The 21,107-nt window shown below is 45.4% G+C and overlaps 1 protein-coding gene across 1 annotated transcript; it reads right to left on the bottom strand.

Moving 5' to 3' along the window:
* Nucleotides 1-244: 244 nt before the first annotated feature.
* On the bottom strand, nucleotides 245-19,175 carry LOC133956574 (myosin-7-like). Its single transcript, XM_062391727.1, has 46 exons — nucleotides 19,109-19,175; nucleotides 17,439-17,538; nucleotides 16,716-16,819; nucleotides 16,350-16,493; nucleotides 16,054-16,210; nucleotides 15,836-15,863; nucleotides 15,574-15,667; nucleotides 15,352-15,444; nucleotides 15,201-15,264; nucleotides 14,592-14,690; nucleotides 14,204-14,307; nucleotides 13,985-14,123; nucleotides 13,405-13,523; nucleotides 13,177-13,326; nucleotides 12,542-12,712; nucleotides 12,267-12,446; nucleotides 11,663-11,795; nucleotides 11,439-11,512; nucleotides 11,199-11,286; nucleotides 10,968-11,085; nucleotides 10,733-10,856; nucleotides 10,508-10,644; nucleotides 10,193-10,363; nucleotides 9,973-10,057; nucleotides 9,421-9,663; nucleotides 9,166-9,342; nucleotides 8,750-8,895; nucleotides 8,527-8,617; nucleotides 8,285-8,442; nucleotides 7,835-8,066; nucleotides 7,368-7,494; nucleotides 6,908-7,026; nucleotides 6,608-6,804; nucleotides 5,921-6,104; nucleotides 5,615-5,780; nucleotides 5,040-5,164; nucleotides 4,836-4,951; nucleotides 4,468-4,654; nucleotides 3,800-4,009; nucleotides 3,560-3,685; nucleotides 3,257-3,347; nucleotides 3,100-3,179; nucleotides 2,448-2,552; nucleotides 2,268-2,363; nucleotides 2,010-2,153; nucleotides 245-1,908 (listed from the first exon to the last, which is right to left on the bottom strand). Exons 2-46 carry the CDS (start codon nucleotides 17,536-17,538, stop codon nucleotides 1,897-1,899), a joined length of 5,808 nt encoding a protein of 1,935 aa, XP_062247711.1. The 5' UTR covers nucleotides 19,109-19,175; the 3' UTR covers nucleotides 245-1,896.
* Between the last annotated feature and the right edge of the window lie 1,932 nt (nucleotides 19,176-21,107).

Below are 21,107 nucleotides of genomic sequence, written 5' to 3'. Positions count from 1 at the left end.
GATAGATTATTAAACCTTTTAAATCACCACAGTGGAGATATAGTCTGGAGAAGTTCCTTGAAGTCTCCAGGACTACGGATGTGGCTTCACTGACTAAATCTGAAGTAAACAAAAGTGCCCTTTAAATGAAATATGATCGGTCCACTCAAGCAATCTGAGGACAGTAACTTCCTGTAGAGGGCGCTGTAAGAAGTGATTGCCGTTGTGGAGATGTTCTGTGTTGTAGACAATGAAGTGAATGACGTCAGACACAAACCTTTTTATTTATTTTTTACTACACAGAGCAAAATCACCAAATAGAGTCAAACCCACTCGTCAGTATCAGATCAGATGTACAGACTGGAAACAGGAAAACTCATAGATACACTTCTGATGTATCTTTGGATTATAAAGTAGATGTGACTCATTTGTTAGTAACAATATTATTCGTTCACCTCCAGACGTCAGATAAACATTGTGGTGTCTCCTCTCTTTCATCTCTGTTTGTTCTCCACCTCCTGAAGGAACATCAGGCTCTTCAGCTGCTGAATGATTCTCTCCAGCTGCTCGGACTGTGTCTGCTCTCGTCTCGTCTTTTTATTTCCTCTTTATTTCAGCTGCCTGCAGTTTTCTATTTGCAGCTGAACAGTCAACTCGAAGCTAAAAGCTAAAAGAGGCTAAAAACCTGCAGGAAGCTCCAGATCTGATCTCAGTGTGTTCACCACAGAGGTTCTAACACCAGAGAGTCATCAGGTTCACGGTTAATATAACAACACAAGCTGGGGTTGTACGTCCTGGAAACGCAACAGCAGGATTCACAGACTGACTCCACCCCCTCTCATCAAAGCTCCGCCCCAAAACACAGGAACACCCACTGCCTGGTAGAAGCTAGAAAACTACTTTTCCGTTACTCACTCACCACCTAGTGACTGACAGCTACGCCAGCCAATCAGTCCACTTGGTTTGAATGACAACTTTATTTATTGATTCTATCGGAAGGTGATGAGGATTTATGCAAATAAAATCAAATGACCAACCCCCAGCTTTAATACAGATTTAAAGGGGCTTTATTTCAGTTTTGTGTCGCTTGTTATCTAATCACATTTCGTAACGGGAGGATTTGATTAGTTCACATCAACGTGGCCACACCTAAAGATCGCCTGCTGACTTCCTCTGTGAAAGAGGAAGTTCAGTTTGTAACCAACACGTTGTCTCTATTCACGGAGTCTGAAACTTTCTAAAAGCCCAGAGAGAAATCACAAGTCATCAAACACCAGTCTGTGTTGATTTGATTTCTACCTCTACTCATTGAATTCACTGCTGCCTCATGTTGGTTAAAAACAACAACTTCCCCGATGGAAACAAGAGAATAATGATAAAAAGATCACCTGAGAATAATGTTATTATGTTATTATTATACCAGGTTTGAACAGAACCTAACCAATGTCTGTATAAACAGATGATCATTGACATGTCTCCACTTCCTCCTGGTCAACAAAAATGAAGCCAAAATATGAGGTTACCATTTTACGATCTAGATCGTTTGACCTATCACATTGGTGAGGTGTCGTCTTGTCTTTATTTACAGTCACTGGTCGGACACATGTTGTTGATCTGCAGCTGCCTGAACTCACTGCTGAAACCCTGATGCCCAACAAACCTGTTAACGTGACTCTGCTGCTGATCTCCTACGTCCTCGTGCCTTCGACACTTCCTGTACAAACCAGTTCACTCAAACGCTTTCCAGTGGAGAACCAGAGAAACCGACCGACACGGACGCCATCCGAAGATGATGCCGATTTAAGTCGTGATCCTGGATTATACAACACAAACACATCACACAAAAACACAGCAATCAAACCGCGACGCCACGAACACCAGAAACACACCGATGGCGTCTGTAGAGTGGGAGGAGCTTCATTCAGTGATCTGCAGAGAAACACAGCAGATAAGAAACACTCATCTTCTACAGGAAGTGGACATGAAACCTTTTGTTGAAGCTACAAAATGAAACTGAGTGTGGGACTCACCAGGGCGACCTTGGTGGTTTGTTCGCGGGTTCGAATCCGCAGCTTGTTGACTGTCGTCTCTGCGATGTCCGCTCTCTCCTCGGCGTCGTCCAGCTCGTGTTGGACCTTCCTGTAACGCACCGCAGTACCGCTCACCTGCTCCTCCTGGTGGACAAACAACACCACAGCAGATGGGGTTAACACTTAAAACGTAACACTCACAATAAGCGCAGCATTGTGTTTCTCTTTTGACAGGACGACATCATGATGAGTGCTCACAGCGTTCTCAGCTTGTCTCTTGCAGCTCTTGACTTTGGTCTGGAGCTTCTCGACCAGCTCCTGCATCCTGAGCAGAGTCTTCCTGTCCTCCTCCGTCTGCAGGACCACAGAGAGAAACCAGTAAACACCACAGAACCATCAGAAGGTCTGTGCGACCAGGAGGGAAGCAGGGGATCGAACCTGGTACGTCAGCTCTTTGACTCTTCTCTCGTAACGACGGACTCCTTTCTGATAATCGTCGCTCTTCTTCTGCTCCACCATCAGCTCCGTCTGCAGCTCCCTCACCTGCAAACACACAGGTCACATGATTCATTGACCCTGTTTCCACCTGTCACCTGCTGAGTGGCTCCACTGTGACCTCACCCATCGGTTTGTGAGCTGCTGCTCTGAAGCCTCAGTTTCACATTGTGTTCAGCGCCATCTTGGTTTTTTGAAACCAGAAGGTACCAAATTTGGAGGAGAGGGGGGTGGAGCCTGACTGAGAGCTTGAAGACACTGGACCCCCACCTACACTTCTCTTAAGCATTGCAGTGGCAGCTAGCATAGCACATTAGCATGAGAGCTGTTGAATGTTGTGGGTTCCGAGCCTAAAACTGTGAACGTTGTCTTTATGACGGTCAACACGCTATGGCCACGCCCACCGTTAAGCGGTAACGCAACACAGACATTAGTCTGGTGTGACTGCTTCTAGTATTTATGCTAAGCTAGGCTAATAACTGACTTTAGTGTACTTCACAGAAATGAACACTTTTTGGATAATGTTTAATTTTCCTTCCTGCTCGTTTCAGATTGAGTTTTCTTGTAATCTGCCGTCGGGGGGGTTTCCACTCACCCTGGTCTCCAGCTTGTGAAGCTGCTTCTTTCCTCCCTTCAGCGCCATCTGCTCCGTCTCATCCAGCTTCACCTGCAGGTCTGTCAAACACAATCTGTCATCTGCAGGAACATCAGGTGATGAAGGGTCTTTACCAGCGTTCAGGTCGTTTCTGTACCTTTCACTGTCGACTCCATGTTCTTCTTCATTCTCTCCATCATGCCGCTGCTGTCCTGCTCCTTCTTCAGCTCCTCCGCCATCAGAGCTGCCTGGAGGAACATATACATAAACAGTTTATCTATATACTGCATAAATTCATATATACATACATTCCCATAATTCTCTACAGCAGCATCATAGTTGATCTGTTCGACTGAACAACTTTCCATCAGAAAGAAAAGACACGACAAGAAAACCCAGGATTGTGTCAGTTCTAGTTTGGTCAGAAGTAAAAGGTCAGAGGTATTGAGTCAGGACTGACATCAGTGATGGCCTTCTTTGCTTTCTCATCAGAGCTGCGCCTCTCCTGTATGGCCTCTTCCACCTCTCCTGTCAGCACAGACAGATCGGCCTCCATCTTCTTCTTGTGGTTCATCAGACCTGAGTTCTAGAAGGAACAGGAAGCCAACATGAAATCAGTCACCGATCGATCGATCTGTGAGCTAATCAGAGAGTTTATTGACGATCAGCCAGTTCCCACCGAACCTCAGGCGGATCTCACCTGTGTGGAGAGCATGTTCACTCTCTCTACGACCTCCAGCAGCTCGTGTTCGGCCATCTTGCGGACCCGGTCGTTCTGCTCAAGGACCATACGGAGCTCCTCCTCCTCCGCCGTCATCAGAGAACAGCGTCGCTCCAACAGGAGGAACTGTTCTTTCAGCTGATTGGCCAAATGGACTTTATCCTCCAGCTCCACCTGGTGCTCTTTAACCTGGAACACATATTTTTGAAATAGTTAAATATTAGTTCATGTCGAAAGTGCCCAGTTGAGGTTGTTCAGACATCTGATCTTATCCTAGGATCAATCAGGCGTGGGATACCCTGCAGACGACCTCTGTGACCCCAGCCCAGAGAAACAGAAGACGATGGATGGATGTAAAGGTCTCGTAACCTTGCTAACATTTGCATTAGTTGTTAACCAATTACTTACAAATCTTTCAGAAATGTGGTCAAGCCTCAGACTTCATCCTTTCATTCATCAAGTTCTGTCTACAGAGGTGAAACAACATTCTTATATTTCAATCCCTTCTTTGCTTCTCCTGAAGTTAGCATGCTAACCAGCTAGCCCCAGCCTGTCTGCTGCTCAGAGGACGCAGTATAACTATAAGATTAAAGCTGCTTAAGAATCTCAAACCTTCAGTATTTTGTTTGAGCTGAATTTGTAATTACCTGCGTCTGCAGGTGTCGGATGATCCTTTGGCTCTCAGCCGCCTGCCTGTTGGCGTGTCCCAGCTGAACCTCCATCTCATTCAGGTCAGACTCCATCTTCTTCTTCAGACGAACAGCTTCAGTGCGACTTCGAACCTCCGCCTCCAGACTGGCCTGCATGGTGTCCAGGGAACGCTGGTTTCCCCGCCTGGTGGAAAACACCAGAATTTTGTTTTACGGTTTTAAATTTGAAACCAGACCTGTCGGTGGAACGGTGGTCCGACCAGCCTTTTACTGGTCAGTTGTAGGCTCTAACGTTTTCTAGCCTCTGATTGGTCGGTATTCCTCTTCTGCACCGAGTCTGTAACTTCATTCTGTATATTTCTTACCTGAGGATGTCGATTTCTTCCTCTTTCTCTGCGATCTTGCGGTCGATCTCAGTCCTCACCTGCTGCAGCTCCATCTGAACCCTCAGGGTCTTACTCTCCTCGTGCTCCAGACTGGCCTGATTGGTCGGTTGGTAAACAGTAACTGACGTTAACAGTCGAGCTGGTAGAGTGTTACTGGATATCTACACCTGGATAGTCACTTACCTCTGCCTCCTCCAGAGCTGCTCTGATATCGCTCTTCTCCACCTCCAGAATCTTCTTGATCCTCTCTAGCTCATGGATGGTCTTCCCTCCATGACTGATCTGGTCTGTCATGTCAAGGATCTCGTCTGGAATCAAAACAATCATTCACTCAATTAGATTTTTAAATCAATCACAAGTGTTTGGACCGTGGAATCGATACAGACGCCGGACCAATCACAAGTCAGTATCAGCTGTCAATCATGACGTCTCATGACGACCTGTTTTTCTTATTAACAAATAAATGATCAGAAAAAGGAGTCACAAGGTTGGTGAGTAAAAGTTAGCTTAAATGCTACTGTAGCACTAGCTGTATTAGAACTGTGAGAATTTTTGTTTATTGAAAAACAAGCAAAGAATGAGACTGAAGTTCTTTGATCTGATCTCGACTGGTTTCAGTCCATTAACGTTAATGATGATAGACAGACAGTTCGTCCAATCACCTGGTTTAATTTGAAAGCACCTCCCCTTTTCGTGATAAGAAACCATCTGGAGCACCAGGTCACATGTGGCTCAATGGGAGGAGAAGAGGGACAAACCTTGTAGGTTCTTGTTTTCTCGTTTGACCGTCTCCAGATGGTCCAGAGCTTCTTCGTAACAGTTCTTGAGTTTGAAGAGCTCGGTGCTCAAACTGCGAGACTCCTTCTGTGACGACTCCAAGTCCGACTGACACTCTTCAAACTTCAGCTTCCAGTCGCTCAACAACTGTGTCGAACAAAAGAATCACACACACACGCTAGCGTCTGAGCTTCAGTAGCAAATGAACCCCATTGTTTACAGAACAATAATCAAAGAGTTTAAAAGTCTGGAACCTTTGATCTCTATCGGTTGTGTTGTCCACAAACCTTGTCAAAGTTACGCTGCTTCCTGTCCATAGCCACAGCGGCCGAGTTAGAGCGTTCGAGATCAACCACCAGGTCTTCCATCTCCGTCTGGAGCTTCAGTTTGGTTTTCTCCAGCGAGGAACATTTGGCCTGAGACGCCTCCACAGCCTCTTCGTTAGTCTGCAGCTTGACAACCAACTTCTTCCTACAAACAGCAAACAAGATAGATGGATGGAGGGAGGGATGATAGATGGATAGATAGATATATAGAGAGATAGAGAGATAGAGAGATAGAGGGATAGAGGGATAGCGGGATAGATGGATAGATGAATAGATGAATAGATAGATAGATAGATAGATAGATAGATAGATAGATAGATAGATAGATAGATAGATAGATAGATAGATAGATAGATAGATAGATAGATAGATAGATAGATAGATAGATAGATAGATAAATAGATAAACAGATGATTCTCCACTCTCAGCTCAGAGTCAGGGATCCTCCTTATCACATACTTTCATACACCTGACAAATCCAGAGTCAGTGTGAGCTCCTGTCATCTCAGCCTGTTTTATATCATCAAATAATGATTAAAACCAAGCTGAACCAGCTCCAGACACCAGGGGGCGATCCAGACACCTTAGAGGAGCTGTTACTCATCGTTATTAAGTCTCTGAACAGTGACGGCAGCAGCTTGGTCTTACTTTGCTTCCTCCAGCTCCTCTATTCTCATCACGGCCTCGGTCTCGTACTTGGCTCTCCACTGAACCACCTGGCTGTTGGCCTTCGACAGGGCCTTCTGCAGCTCGGCCTTGGCCTCCTGCTCCTCCTCCAGCTGCTCCCTGAGGAGGCCGCAGTCGTGACGGGTCGACTGAACCGAGTGAGCCAGCGCCGCACGAGCCTGAAACACAAAGGTCCGCTTGCTCTTTAACAAGTCCGTCACAGAAACCAGCTCATTAAGACCTGAGAGGATTTAGAGCAGTGAACTGAGGGATCAGGGTTACTTTGTTCTCCTCCTCCAGCTGCCGCTTCATATCTTCAGAGTTCTGGAAAACTCCCGCCTTCGAGCGCTGAAGCTGACCAATCAGAGCTTCCCGCTCCTCCAGACGACGGCTGTATTCAGCTGTCAAAACAACATCAGGGTTCAGAGTTCAACCTCCTGTCAGAGAACTCAGAGATGGTTCTGTGTTTTTATTCATTTACTTAATAATGATTTAATAATTTATATTTGTACATATGTATTTGTATATATGTGTATATATTTGCAAAGTGATTTTGTGCTCCCTAGTTTTATTTACTTACAATTATGATATTTGGTATTTTATTTTGAAATAAATTCGGATGTATCTTTGGCCATCCCTGCATGTGTGTTTGTGTGTATGTGTGTGTATGTGTGTGTGTGCGTGTGTGTGTGTGTGTGTGAGTGTGTGTGTGTGTGTGTGTGTGTGTGTGTGTGTGTCCTACCAATGTCGGTTTGCGCTCGTGCTTTCTGAGTTGAGACTTCTGTCAGTTGTCTCTGCAGCTCCTCAGCTTTGCTCCTGCTCTCATTCAGCTGGTCCTCATAAACCCTGCACATCTTCTCTACGGCTCCCTACACACACACACACACACACACACACACACACACGCACGCACACACACACACACACACACACACACACACACACACACACACACACACACACACACACACACACACACACACACACACACACACACACACACACACACACACGCACACACACACCCCTGAAGTTAGACTTGAGATGTTCACACCCTGACTTTGACCTTTGACCACCAAAATGTAATCACTCAATCTTGATACACCGTGTGATCCTAAGAATGAGAATGACGGACACTTCGGCCGCTGGCTGTCACCAGTGTGAATATAGAATGAGTGGATTGCTCCTTTAAGGCGGACTGGTTTCTACCTTGGCTCTGGACAGCTGCTCCACGTTGGAGGCCAGGTCATCGGCCTCCAGCCTGAACTCCGTCTTCTCCTTCTCCAGTTTCTGTTTGGTTCTCTGCAGATTGTCGATCTGCTCGCCGAGTTCCGCCACCGTGTCCGAGTGCTTCTTCCTCAAGGTGGCGGCCGTCACCTCGTGGTGAAGCCCCGCCTCGTCCAGCTCCCGCCGCATCTTCAGGAAGTCTGCCTCTCGCTTCCTGTTGGACACAGAGCTAATCAGTGCTAACGTGCGGTGCCACATGAGTTGAGCTGATTAAATGCTACAGCAGAAAACAGCTCAACAAATAATCATCTTATAAAGTTTCATGGCAAACATTTCCACCAACTTCTGGAAAATAAATGAGCTGTAGCTGCCAAATGCTGAGAGATGTTTGTAAATACAAAGTGTTGATCAGTGAAGCCTTGATGTGTCGACCTGTTGAGGGCGATCTGAGCAGCAGAGGCTCCTCCCGCCTCCTCCAGCTTCTCTCCCAGCTCCTCCAGCTCTCTGGCGATGTCGTTCCTCTGGCGCTCGGCCTTGGTGCGCCACGCCCGCTCTGCGTCCAGCGACTCCTCCAGCTCCTCGATGCGAGTCTGAGGGAACGATCACAGACACAGTTCACTCCTGCAGCAGCGGTGAGGCTAAATAAATCCTGTTCTGAATCTGCCTGAACCAACCAGAAGCTCTTTGACTTTCTTCTGAAGCTGAGCCATCACACTCTGCTCATCCTCCATTTTAGACTGAAGCTGGATCATCTCCTGGTCCTTCCTTTAGGAAGTGTGAAGAGGAACAGACAAGAAGGAAAGAGCAAGAGAAGACTGATCAGTTGAGTCCGTGTGGAGAAAAGATTCTTGGACTTAGACAGAAGTTCTACGTTTACTGAATGGTTGAATGAGTTACTTTTTCAGTCTATCCTCCAAGTCTTCCTTCTGGGTCTCCAGCTCCTTCACTGAATCCACAGACAGCTTCAGATCCCCCTCCAGCTTCCTTTTGGTTCTTTCCAGTTCCATCCTTATCTTCTTCTCCTGCTCCAAGGAACCTTCCACCTGCATGGACGAGAGGGGAGCAGCAGTAAGAAACCAGAGAACAAACTCATGGAGCCTCTGCCCAACATGTTAGATCCTAAACTTTAACCCATCTGTGGTTCCAGTGGCCTTCTGGGAGGTTCTAATGGGTTCTCGAGAGATTTTACCAGAGGATTTTAAAACAGTGCATCGTAGAGGAGATGAGGGAATATCAAAACTGTAAACACTTATAAGAAGAAAACAAAATGTTCTAGACCATCATGTGCACAGGCTGAATTGGTCTTTTCTTACATTGTCCACTTGCTGCTCGAGTCGAGTTTTTGCTTTGGCCAACATGTTACATTTGTCCTCCTGAGCCTGAAGGTCGTGCAGAGCCGTCTGATGAGCTTCCTGCAGGGCGGCTTTCTCTCTGCTCAGAGACGCTATCGATTCGTCCAGAACACACATCTCCTGGGACATGTTCTTCACCTGGAGGGGGAGAGGAACGATTATTTAAACTGATCGACTCCAGACATCATTAGGCAGAAGGTCTTCAACCGGACGCACCTTGTTCTCCAGTCCGTGTCTGTCCTTCTCCACTTTAGCCAGGGTGATCTCCAGATCGTCCACGTCTTTCTTCAGCGATATCGCCTCCTCCTCCAGTTTGCGCTTCTTGGACGTCAGTGTGGCGGTCAGCTCCTCCTCGTCCTCCAGCCGCTCCTGCATCTCCTTCAGCTTCGACTCCAGAGAGATTTTGGACTGAATCAGCTGGTTGCAGCGGTCCTCTGCGTCCGACAGGTTGTCTTGCTCCTGGGTTTATGAAATGTTTGATTTATTAAAATGTATTTTATTCCAAATTCCTCTGTTGTGTTACTTCTAAGGCAGAAGATCGACTTTTTAGGGCCGAGCAGCGACACAGGACACACGAGACTCAGATCATGTGGTTAAGAGCAGGTGTTCTCCTGTAGGCAGATCATTTTTTACTATTCTACTTGAACACCCCCAAATGTGTTTATCCGACAGCTAAGTTAAGTGAGCATTTATATTTGTTCCTCAATGTGAAATAACATCTCCGAGGTGAGATGATCAAAGGATTTGAGATGTTTCAGGGTGACTTACAGCTTGGAGCTGCAGAGACAGGTCATTTTTCTCCTGAACCAAATCCACCTGCTTCACCTCGGCCTCCTGACGCTTCACCTCCGACCTGAAGAAGAAAAACAATAGATCACAGAGACAGACGAAGAGGAGAGAGCGAAGAGCAGAAAAACCTAAAACCCAAACATCTTCCATCGAGTACTATTGTCCCAGTGGGATTCTCCTAAGGGGCGGCTGAACAGACCTTTCGAAGGCGTCTTTAAGTTTGGTGAAATCTTCGTTCAGAGAAGCCAGTTCTTTCTCAACCTGGGCGCTCTTGAGCAGGGGGCGGAGCTTATAGAACAGCATCATCCAAGGCCAGTTCCTTACTGTGAAGAAAGCTCTGAGGTTGAACTGGATCACGATCACAGCCTCTCTGAAAAGAAGAAACAAAGACGAAACAAAACTGTTTTGTATCACAGAGACGAGCCACATTTTTAGAAAGCACCCACTGATTTTTCTTTCCCAGTATTAAGTAGATAAACCGAATACAAAACTCTCGACTGCTCATCATATTGACCTTTGCAGTATCAGCTTCTCTCGTTGTTTCCTCTGCAGCTTCCCTCTGCACATGGCCTGGACCACGGTGAGGATCTCAGACAGACGAGTGTCCCTCATCTCCTCCAGCAGACCCAACAGACCGGCCTTAAAGAACACCTGAGGAGCAGAGTGGAATAAAACAGATCATCTTTAAAGCAAGTTCTCGTAACAGCAGAATCAAATACTCGGAATATCTGTGTTGTACCTTAGTGTGTCCAAACTTGTACTGGGTGTGGTCGATGTTCAGGGAGCCCAGCAGCTTCTCCACGGCCTTCCTGCTGTCCACGAAGGAATCCTCCGGAATCGCAGAAGGATTCAAGATGCGATAACTTCGAAAAAGGAAAGCACATGGACTAAAAATCAGCTGTAGATCCTCGAGGTACCAACACAGACCGGACTGAAACAGAAGCTTGGGTTTCTGTGTTCGATTCCGGACTCACCGCTGTCTGAACTCAGCGTACAGGATGCGGTTTGGAAAGCCCTTCCTGCAAATCCTGATCCCTTCGAGGACTCCGTTACACCTCAGCTGGTGGAGGACCCGGAAAGGATCCATCACACCTGGAAGTCACATGGAATCACCTGAAACATCTCCAGCAACAGCATCAAGAAGGTCTCTACTGCAGCTCTCCACCACCCAGTGCCGTTTCAGGCTGAATGAGTGGGGGGGTTACCTGGAGTCTTGGTCTCGTTGGGGATGATGCAGCGGACGAAGTGAGGCTGAGTGCAGCGGAGCGTCGTCATCAGCTTCTTCAGATTCTCCTGGAGTTAAACACACAGAGACAAAGAGCTGTAGACTTCTCTGAGGTGACCCGAGTGTCGAGAGTCTCAACCAATCACAGCCAGTCGAGGAGGTTGTTGAAGAACCAAAACCCAGATGTACTGTCTTCTGTTGTGAGTGTGCCACAGCTCACCTTGTGTAACTGGGAGACTGTTTGGAAGGAAGGGGATTTCTTCCTGTGTCTGGTTTGATACTTCGGATCAGAGGCTGAAAAACACCACAAACAAACAGTTTACTTTACAGTGTGACCTCACTCGTCTTTCTTATATCTATTTATTTTAAGGTGAGCTGGTTTTTCACATTTGCAGCCTCTGGGTTTTGTGACATTTGAAGTACTTGAACCTGTGGTTCAGTTACCCATCTCAGTGGTGATGTAGTTATCATAAAGTTTAGCCATCAGCTTGTTGGAGGACTTCTGGAACAGAACCACCACCGTCTCATTCAGAGGATCTCTGTTTTTATCCAGCCAGCCTGTGATGTTGTACGGAACCTGAAATCAAAACACAAGTTTCTCTTTGAGTCTTTTCCATCTTGTGATGTTCGGTTGTGTCTGTGATCTCAGCTAGTGGGAGCCTTAAGATCCTGAAAAGAAGAGGCCCGAGCAAAAAGCCTTTAGGGACGCCATGACCTTTTTGTTCTTTTGTGTATCAAGCTCTTCAGAATAAAAAATCCTTTGTTATTGTGCTTTGCTGAACCTTCACAGTTCTTCAGATGGAGTGGAAGAATCTAACTTTTAGTTCTGGAATCAAACTCTTTCATATCTGGAAGTGTTGGTACAAATAGAACAATAACAGAGCAATAATTGTAACGTTCTTTCTATGTCTGTCGATATTCAACATATTACTTATGGCTCCTCCAAAATCATAAACTGCACGTTTACTTTATTTCACCAATGATTGTGTGAAGGAGATTATCCGCTGTAATGGATCAGTTTATTAACAACAAGATGGCTGATACGCACCACTCCAGCATAGTGAACCAGCTCGAAGTGCGACTCGTATTTGCGCTTCTTGTCCGGCCTCGGCCTCTGGAAGTTGGGCGACTTCCCCAGATGGTTGTCATAGAGTTTGGTTTTAAAGCTCTGGTCCGTGGCCTTGGGGAACATACACTCCTCTTCCATGATGGACAGAATACCCATGGGCTACACACAGAATCATCGATCATTTTCATGAAGGCGATGCTAAACCTTTATTCAACAATATAACTTCAGATTAGTTTGCCCACACACAGACACACTTTCTCTATGAGGTCAATGCAGGCCTGTAGGTCCAACCCGAAGTCGATGAAGGTCCACTCTATCCCCTCTGTCTTGTAGTCCTCCTGCTCCTGGATGAACATGTGGTGGTTGAAATACTGCTGCAGCCTTTCGTTGGTGAAGTTGATGCACAGCTGCTCAAAGTTATTGAACTGCAGGAAGACAGAAACATTTCCGTGGTTCAGCGTCACAGACATGTTTTCCCGGTAAATAAACATAAACTGGTATCAACCTTTAAAATTCTGCAACTTTAACTTGTGAAATGTGAGTAAATTAGTAAACTAAGTCTCTAAAGAAAGATGCTTTGAAAAGTCCATATTCACGTTATTATCCATTACCCTCATTCTCTTTTAAAGGAAAAGGTGATCGTTTCTTGGCATTAGCCCGTGCTAACATTATTTCTCTGCTAACGCTAACCGCTAACCAAGGATATCATTCATTCCTGGGCAGGTCACTGAAGCTAACTGCTAATCCAGGCTAACGGGCTCAGGACATCTTCTAACTATTTCTACACCTGCACATCAACAGGTTTTAAATCCAGAAATCTATAGATATTTAGTATCTGAAGGAACTTTTGGATCTGGACAGGATGTCTCTGTTCTTCTCTGTTCTTTACCTCAAAGATCTCGAAGCCGGCGATGTCGAGGACTCCGATGAAGTACTGGCGAGGCAGCGGGGTGTATAAGGACGAGTTGATGCGACCCACCAACCACTTGAACATGCGGTCGTACGTGGACTTAGCCAGAGCTGCAACTGAAAAGTTAACCTGCACAGACACAAGCAGATCCAATCAGCTGAAGGACTCAGTGTTTAAAGTGACAGAGGATGAACAGGATCAGGTTACCTGCTCCACAGTTTGACCTTTCACGATGAACTCGTTCCCGACCTTGACGCGGGGGTTCAGGAGGCCTTTCAGCAGGTCGGCCGAGCTGATGCCCATCAGGTAGGCGGCCTTATCCTCACCTGAACACACAGTACACACATCACGTACATGTATACAGTCAAATATAATATTTAACAGTAAGGGATGTACAGCTTGAACTCTAAAGTACAGGGACTTTACTTCATGATGTTTAAAACTGTGTGACAATAGCACATTAATAAATATCATGGCAAATAAATAACAGAAGTTTTTATTGATTTTGACCGACTTCAATTCAATTAATGTTTGATTGGCGGAAAAGATGAGACTGGTAAACAGATCCTGTTATTAGAATTTGACGCCACTTCCACGATCAGACTTTTAAATCCAAGTGACAACAGACAAATGATGAGCGGACGATAAAAAACAGTTTGTGTCTGTGTGTGAGAACCAAATGGATCAAACCTCTTTAATGGTGTAACAAATGTGTTTCCATGTTTGTGTGTTGTGTGTGTCTTCCTGCAGTGTTGTGTATCCACAGCTCTCCTGCGGCGGCTCTTACTCTCGGTACCGTCGGCCTCGGCCTGCTCCTCCCTCTGTTTCTTCTTGAACTTCATGTTACCAAAGTGCATGATGGCGCCAACGATCTTATAGCAGCCGTACTTCTCCTCAGGAGTGAAGCCCAGCGTGTCCATGGCGTGCTGCACACAGGCAGAGGTCAGAGGTCAGAGTTAGCGTGACATCGGGCCTGTGCGTCTCTTTGAGGTCAAAGGTCACTTACGTCCGTGAGCTTCAGCTCCTCCGCGTCGTTGATGCTCTCCACCTTGGTCTCACCCTGGCAGCAGAAGTGGTAGTCGTAGGGGTTGGTGGTCACCAGCAACATGTCTGCAACAACCGACAACCACAACTATTACAGCACATCAATAACAAAGCACCTGGATCGCCCCCTGGTGGCTGGTTGCAGTGCAGGTCTGATCAGTTTAGTTTGAATAATTTGATGATATACAACCGGGCTGAGACATCGTGATTCGTTCTGATTTTCAATTGTTAATTAACAGTTTTGATATAAAAATATGAATATCAGTGAATATTAATGAGATTAATAACATTATTTATAGGCGGCGATCCTGGCTTGTGATTGGACAGGTTATATCAGTGGGCGGGGTTACCTTGTAGCTCTGGCATGTGATTGGACATGATCTGGTAGTAGATGTGGTAGCTCCTCTCTCCCGGCTGTTGGAACACGACTCTGGATTTTTCCAGAAGATCTGATCAAATTGAACAAATGAACGAATTAGGTTTTATTTTAGTTTCTGATGGTTCAGGGACGATGGAAATAGAATCGTGATGAATTCAGTTCTGTAGGATTCCTGGTTTCTGTGATGTTTTTACAAAGCAAAGTTTTAAAATATTGAAGAAGACAACAGGCAGTAAACTTGACTCAAGAAATATCTAATCCAATATTACCACCGTTAAAATCCTTTCAGATCCCAACTTACATTATTTTCATCACATTGTTAATTTGTGCATCAAATCGGCTGCAGATAATAAACTGATTATTCTGAAATCAAATCAAAAATCTATAAAAAATGTTAGGCCTATTCCCTTGCTACTCAATAAAATTATTGTAGTGTACTGCAGTTTCAGCTCCTTGGCAGCGGAGGGTGCTACACAAATTAAAACACACAATCATCCAGAAACAGTCAAGACATCAACTTTTAAAAAAATACAAACATCCAGAGCTGCTCTAGAGAATCTGAAGTTGATTGAAAACTCACAGATGTCGATGTCGGCAGACGCCAGCTTCCCTGTCGTCCCGAAGTGAATCCTGATGAACTTTCCCTGCCACACAAACACACACACTTTACTACACAATAATAAACATTAAACCTTTAACAGTGACGAAGCCTCAGTCCTCACGAAACTCACAAAACGAGAGGAGTTGTCGTTTCTCATGGTTTTTGCGTTGCCGAACGCCTCCATAGCCGGATTAGCTTCAATGATCTGGTCCTCCAAGTTTCCCTGAACACACAGAGACGGAGGAAAACAGTTTCACTATGTGACTCAGTGTTTTATTTCAAATATGATATCATATTAATATATAAAATACAGGGAGACGGTGAAGAGAGAAGAGATGTTGAGAGGACTCACTTCTTTCTTCACATGTTCTCCCAGAGAAGCGATGATGGCGAAATACTGAATCACTCTCTTAGTGTTGACTGTTTTCCCTGCACCCGACTCACCTCTGATAACAACAACAACAACAACACACAACAACACACAACAGCAAACAACAACAAACAACACAGACGCATTGTCATTCAGGTCCAGGTAGAAAAATGCATGAAACAGGTTCATTCTACACTGATGAAGTTTTCTTTTAAACGATGGTCTTGTTGCGGTCGAGACTCACGTGATGAGCATCGACTGGTTCTCTCGATCTGTGGAGGAGAACGAAGCCGTGAAATAAAACCAGCAGAGGAACAGTAGAGCAGTGACTTCTGGGTAATATGTCGTCTGAATGACCATATGATAGGACAATATTAGGATAATTAAATTCTCATCTGACCCCCCCGGGTGAGGTCAGGATGCCTCATCAACATTAGAGGTCAAAGGTCATATCAGACTCACTCTGCAGCAGGTCGGTGTAGGCGTTGTCGGCGATGGCGTAGATGTGGGGCGGAGTCTCTGTGCGCCGCCTTCCTCTATAGGCCCTGACCACCTCACGAGAGTAGACCGGCAGCCACTTGTACGGATTGACTGTGACACAGAACAGCCCCGAGTAGGTCTGCACACACACAAACACACACACAATCACACACACACACACACACACACACACACACACACACACACACACACACACACACACACACAGTGAGAATAAGGACAGTGTGTCGGGGGGGTGCCTCCACTCAGATACGTACGTAGATCATCCACATGCTGTATCTTCTCCTCAGGTTGAAGAGGACAGAGGCTTCGTTCAGGTTGGTCAACATGGCCATGTCCTCCAACATGTCGAACCTCGCCGGGTTCATGAGCTGGAGGTCGTCTCCTTTCACCACCAGGAACTGAGACACAGGAAACCACCAGGTTGAAGATCACATGACCAATGAGTGAAGAGCAGCACAAAGATCAGAGCAGCATAATGATGATGATGATTTATCATTAATACGTAAGAGTCAGTTCAGTTCCCCAATAAATGTGAGGAAATGCAGAGAGCAGCATTAAACCAACTAACCAACTAATCAACTAACTAACTAACTAACTAACTAGCCGTCTGGCTGACCCACCCGTCCGTCCTTGGTCTCCACAGTGGACTTGTCTCCATTCACTTCTTTCAGCTCCACTTCTATATACGCTTCGGTCTCGTCAGGCATCCAGACACGCTTCGTACCTGAGAGAAAAGAAACACACTTATTTCTATTTCTACACACAAACAAACACACAAGCTACATTTCACCCACAGGACCTGAGAACCTCTGTAGGAACTTTCTCCTTGTGGTCCTGGGTTTGAACCCTCGGGGTTGAATGCACTTATTGTAAGTCGCTTTGGATAAAAGCGTCAGGTAAATGTAATGTAATGAAATGTAATGTAATGTGATGTAATGTAACTTGGATTGTTTAAAACACTTCTGATTGGTCGAGTTCTCCAGCGTTTTATCTCAGATATAAAAAAATAAAAAACATCTGTAGCTGCAGTCTTGTTACGAATGTTTTTCTGTTTTCGACATCAACACGATTTGAATCGGCTCCAGGAATTCTTACAATGTAATGAACAGTGTCGCACTAATGCTGCCTGTACATTACAATTATCACAGCGCTGTTGTTGTTGTTGTTGTGTAGTTTTCAGACACAACCTCTGAGTGCTTGAGAAACGATCCTGGGTCTCAACTGTGTCGGTATTTTGGTTGAACTGCAGCTTTAAATAGAAACCAGTAGAAACCCCACAGTTCTAATGTTAATTTAAAATATAGATAGTAAAGTGAATATGAATAAATATGAATGTGTTGTACCATCATAGGCCTGGGCCATGGCCGCCAGCTGCTCCAGGTTGGTGAGACGGATGAAGCGGGCAGCTTCTCCAAACTCGTCCAGATCCAGGAACCGAGACATCTGAGGACAAGAGGATCGTTAGAGGTTCATCTGCTGGTTTCAAACCACTTGTGTGTTTAGTGTGTCTGTCCCTCGTCTGACACGCCCCCTCACTAGGACAGGTGAAGTGAGGACAGACACTTCGTACACATGTTGGACGTGTTTGACCAATCACCAAATGTCCAGCTACACAATCATAGATATAGTGTTAACGTTTTCCACACCTGCTGCTGCTCTTTGAGTATTTGTCTGTAATTGATGAGTTAGTTTTGACAGTTTTGGAAACAATGGATCAAATTCCTCAGGCTTTGGTTCCGTATAGAAAAGAGCCAGATCCCTGTTTGTCTCTTTCACTGAGAATCTTTATTTAGCTTCTGTGTGAAGACAAACCAGTTTCCCATCCACCTCCACACATTCCTCAGGATCTCCCAGCAGCTGCCACAGACTCTCCCTGTATTACTGAGCCTCCATCACACACAGACACACAACCGCCACACAATCCTCACAGTAAATATAACCAGTGATATCGACTGTCAGGCAGCAGATGTTTGCTCTTTGTGATCAGGTCTTAACTTGGATCAGAAACAGATGAAGATATTATCTCTTTGCTTTTTATAAAAACAGAATCCAGTGTGAGATCGGCTGAGCACGGGTCCATCTGTCCATCTGACGGCTTCATTATATATATGAACATTTAAATATGTCTGACTCAATATATTTATGTCTAATGCCAAAATAAACAACACAATATTTAGAGCTGATGATTGTCTGTGACACATAACGTTTTATAAATTATAATTATAATTTCTACAAACAGCAGCCGAACACCAAAGCAGAGAAACAAAAAGTGACGACGCTGAACCAAACCAACATCCGTAAAGTTTTTATCATCCTCTGCCGCTCGGCTCTCTGCTCTGTGTCCCCCTGGTGGACATTTGAATGAATTACAGCTTCTTCATGGAACGATCACAGTTATCAACCGGATTCAGAAACAACCGCACAGAGACACTTCACACATATCGTCCCAGCAATGCAGATTCTTATGTACACATATAAATATCTAACTGTATGACTGGAAACTCTTATTATAGGTCAATGGTTAATTATGATCATCCCTTATCATAACGTTATTTAACAGAATGCATCATCTGAGCAGAACATAGACAGAGATTATAAAGATAGAAGATTAGATACAGTCGATATCACAAACCTCTGAGTTCTGGTGAGGATTAATAAGCTTCTTAATTCAATCTGACAACTTCAGATGTTTGTGATTGTTTGTTTGTGTCAATCAAATCTATTTAAATTAATTATAGTTAATTCAGTGCTGAATCATTGAGGTCATAGAGAAACTGAAGATGATGCAGCTGCAGCAGTTGTTCATGTTTCATATTAGTATTTCTAAATATCACCAACTTCCTTTGGTTTATACATTTTACAGGTTTGGGTTTTTGAGTGGGTCCAGCAGCTGCGGTGCAGTTTTTAAATTCCTGATCTGACTCTGGATCTGCTCTGACCTCGCAGGACGCTGTCGTCTCCAGAGACTCTGTGAAGTGGACGGGGGGGTCGAGTCAGACTCTGGTGTACTCACTGTGTCGGGTGGGTCTGGTCCGGAGCTCCTGGTGGATTCTGTGTCTGTGCTGCAGCCTGATATGTGAGGATGCTCTGAAGAGCACAGAACACAGCCTCACTTTATAACCTCTCTGTAAAGGTCGCCGCAGCATGTGACCTCCTCCGCTGCAGCTGATTGGTCCGGCTGGTGTCGGTGGACGGTCATAAAAGGCCTGATGTGGTCGTCATAGAATTCCAAAATGAAGCAGAGAGGCAAAGCTAAAGCCACATGTGCTCATCCTCTGTCTCAGCTTCTGGTCCTGTTCTATCTATGGAAGCTGAGCCGCTCCATACTTCTCTCTTTCTCTCTCATGGACTCATCCATCCATCTATGGTCATCAGACCTCCATCTCTCCCTCACTCCATCCTCTCCTGTTTAAATGAGGATTGATACTTCTTTTGTTTAAATTGTATTATATCTACCATGTAAAGTTGTTAACAGATTATTTATCAGCTGGAATCTCACATTCCCTCTCTCTTTGTGTTTCTGATTGTGAGTCTGCATCTAATTACGACAACAGGATGAAACTCAGTGTAGAGATATAATGAAAAGTCTGAGGTGAGAACACAAAGTCGGCTCCTTCTCCACCTCCTGGTCCTCACGCTGCAGGAGGACCAGGAGCCGAGATGAACCTCAGCTCCTGGTCCTCACGCTGCAGGAGGACCAGGAGCCGAGATGAACCTCAGCTCCTGGTCCTCACGCTGCAGGAGGACCAGGAGCCCAGATGAACCTCAGCTCCTGGTCTTCACGCTGCAGGAGGACCAGGAGCCAAGATGAACCTCAGCTCCTGGTCTTCACGCTGAAGGAGGACCAGGAGCCCAGATGAACCTCAGCTCCTGGTCCTCACGCTGAAGGAGGACCAGGAGCCCAGATGAACCTCAGCTCCTGGTCTTCACGCTGAAGGAGGACCAGGAGCCCAGATGAACCTCAGCTCCTGGTCCTCACGCTGAAGGAGGACCAGGAGCCCAGATGAACCTCAGCTCCTGGTCCTCACGCTGAAGGAGGACCAGGAGCCCAGATGAACCTCAGCTCCTGGTCCTCACGCTGAAGGAGGACCAGGAGCCCAGATGAACCTCAGCTCCTGGTCCTCACGCTGAAGGAAAATTTTAACTTTTATCATTTTATATCATGTCTGAGCAGTTGTTGTCCTACTTTGTAAATATTAAACACTGATTTGTCTTTATTGTTGGATTAATTTATTGTTAAATAAAGTTTATATTTCTCTCTCCATCACCTCCATCACCTCCATCAGCTCCATCACCTCCACAGCCGCACGCTGCCTCCGGTGGACGAGCGGAGCATCGACCGCTCGATTCCCAGAGAGCTTTGACTTTCTCCTGGAAAAGAACCAAACATGTAACTCACTGTTTGTTTCTCTAAGTTTCATGAAAAGGTTTCTCTCTCTCCCTCTCCCTCTCTCTCTCTTTTGTTTTCCCTCCTCTCATCTCACCTCCATCCATCCCTCGCTCTCCCTCCAGTTGTCTCTCCTGCTGATTCTCTCTAATCCAGGATAACTTTGTGTGAAGCTTAAATACTGAGTCACACACCCTTAATAACACCCGGCAGACCCGAGTACACACACACACACACACACACACACACACACACACACACACACACACACACACACACACACACACACATACACACACACACACACACACACACACACACATTTTGCAGACCTCCAACAAATCCTCCTTTTGTCAAGGTTACGATGTTTGTTCTCCTCTTGAACTCTGCTGTTTTGTATCAACATCCTGTTTATTATTTGTTGTCTCAACTTTTATTTATGAGGTGAAGTTCCTCAACAAATAAGAATATGAATCTGTGTTCAAAGTCATAAAGTCAATAGATTTCAAATAGATTTGTTAATAAATGGTCGTAGAAAAACATTAAAATCAACATCAGGGAAGATAAATCAAACTGAGATAAAACAAAACTTCGGGCTTTAAATTAGTTTTATTTAACTTTAACT

Source organism: Platichthys flesus, chromosome 7, assembly GCF_949316205.1.
Source record: "Platichthys flesus chromosome 7, fPlaFle2.1, whole genome shotgun sequence".
In the NCBI taxonomy this organism is placed as follows: Eukaryota; Metazoa; Chordata; class Actinopteri; order Pleuronectiformes; family Pleuronectidae; genus Platichthys; species Platichthys flesus.
The sequence above is the reverse complement of the archived record's forward strand: the minus strand, read 5'-3'. Positions and strand labels throughout refer to the sequence as shown.

Coding starts and splice junctions, on each gene's coding strand:
- LOC133956574 (XM_062391727.1), bottom strand. CDS start 17,538: ATGTCTCGGTTCCTGGATCTGGACGAGTTTGGAGAAGCTGCCCGCTTC. Junction 9,664..9,972: donor TGTCTCTGCAGCTCCAAGCT/GTAAGTCACCCT, acceptor TCATAAACCCAG/GAGCAAGACAACCTGTCGGA. Junction 6,805..6,907: donor AGCTGGAGGAGGAGAACAAA/GTAACCCTGATC, acceptor TTTGTGTTTCAG/GCTCGTGCGGCGCTGGCTCA.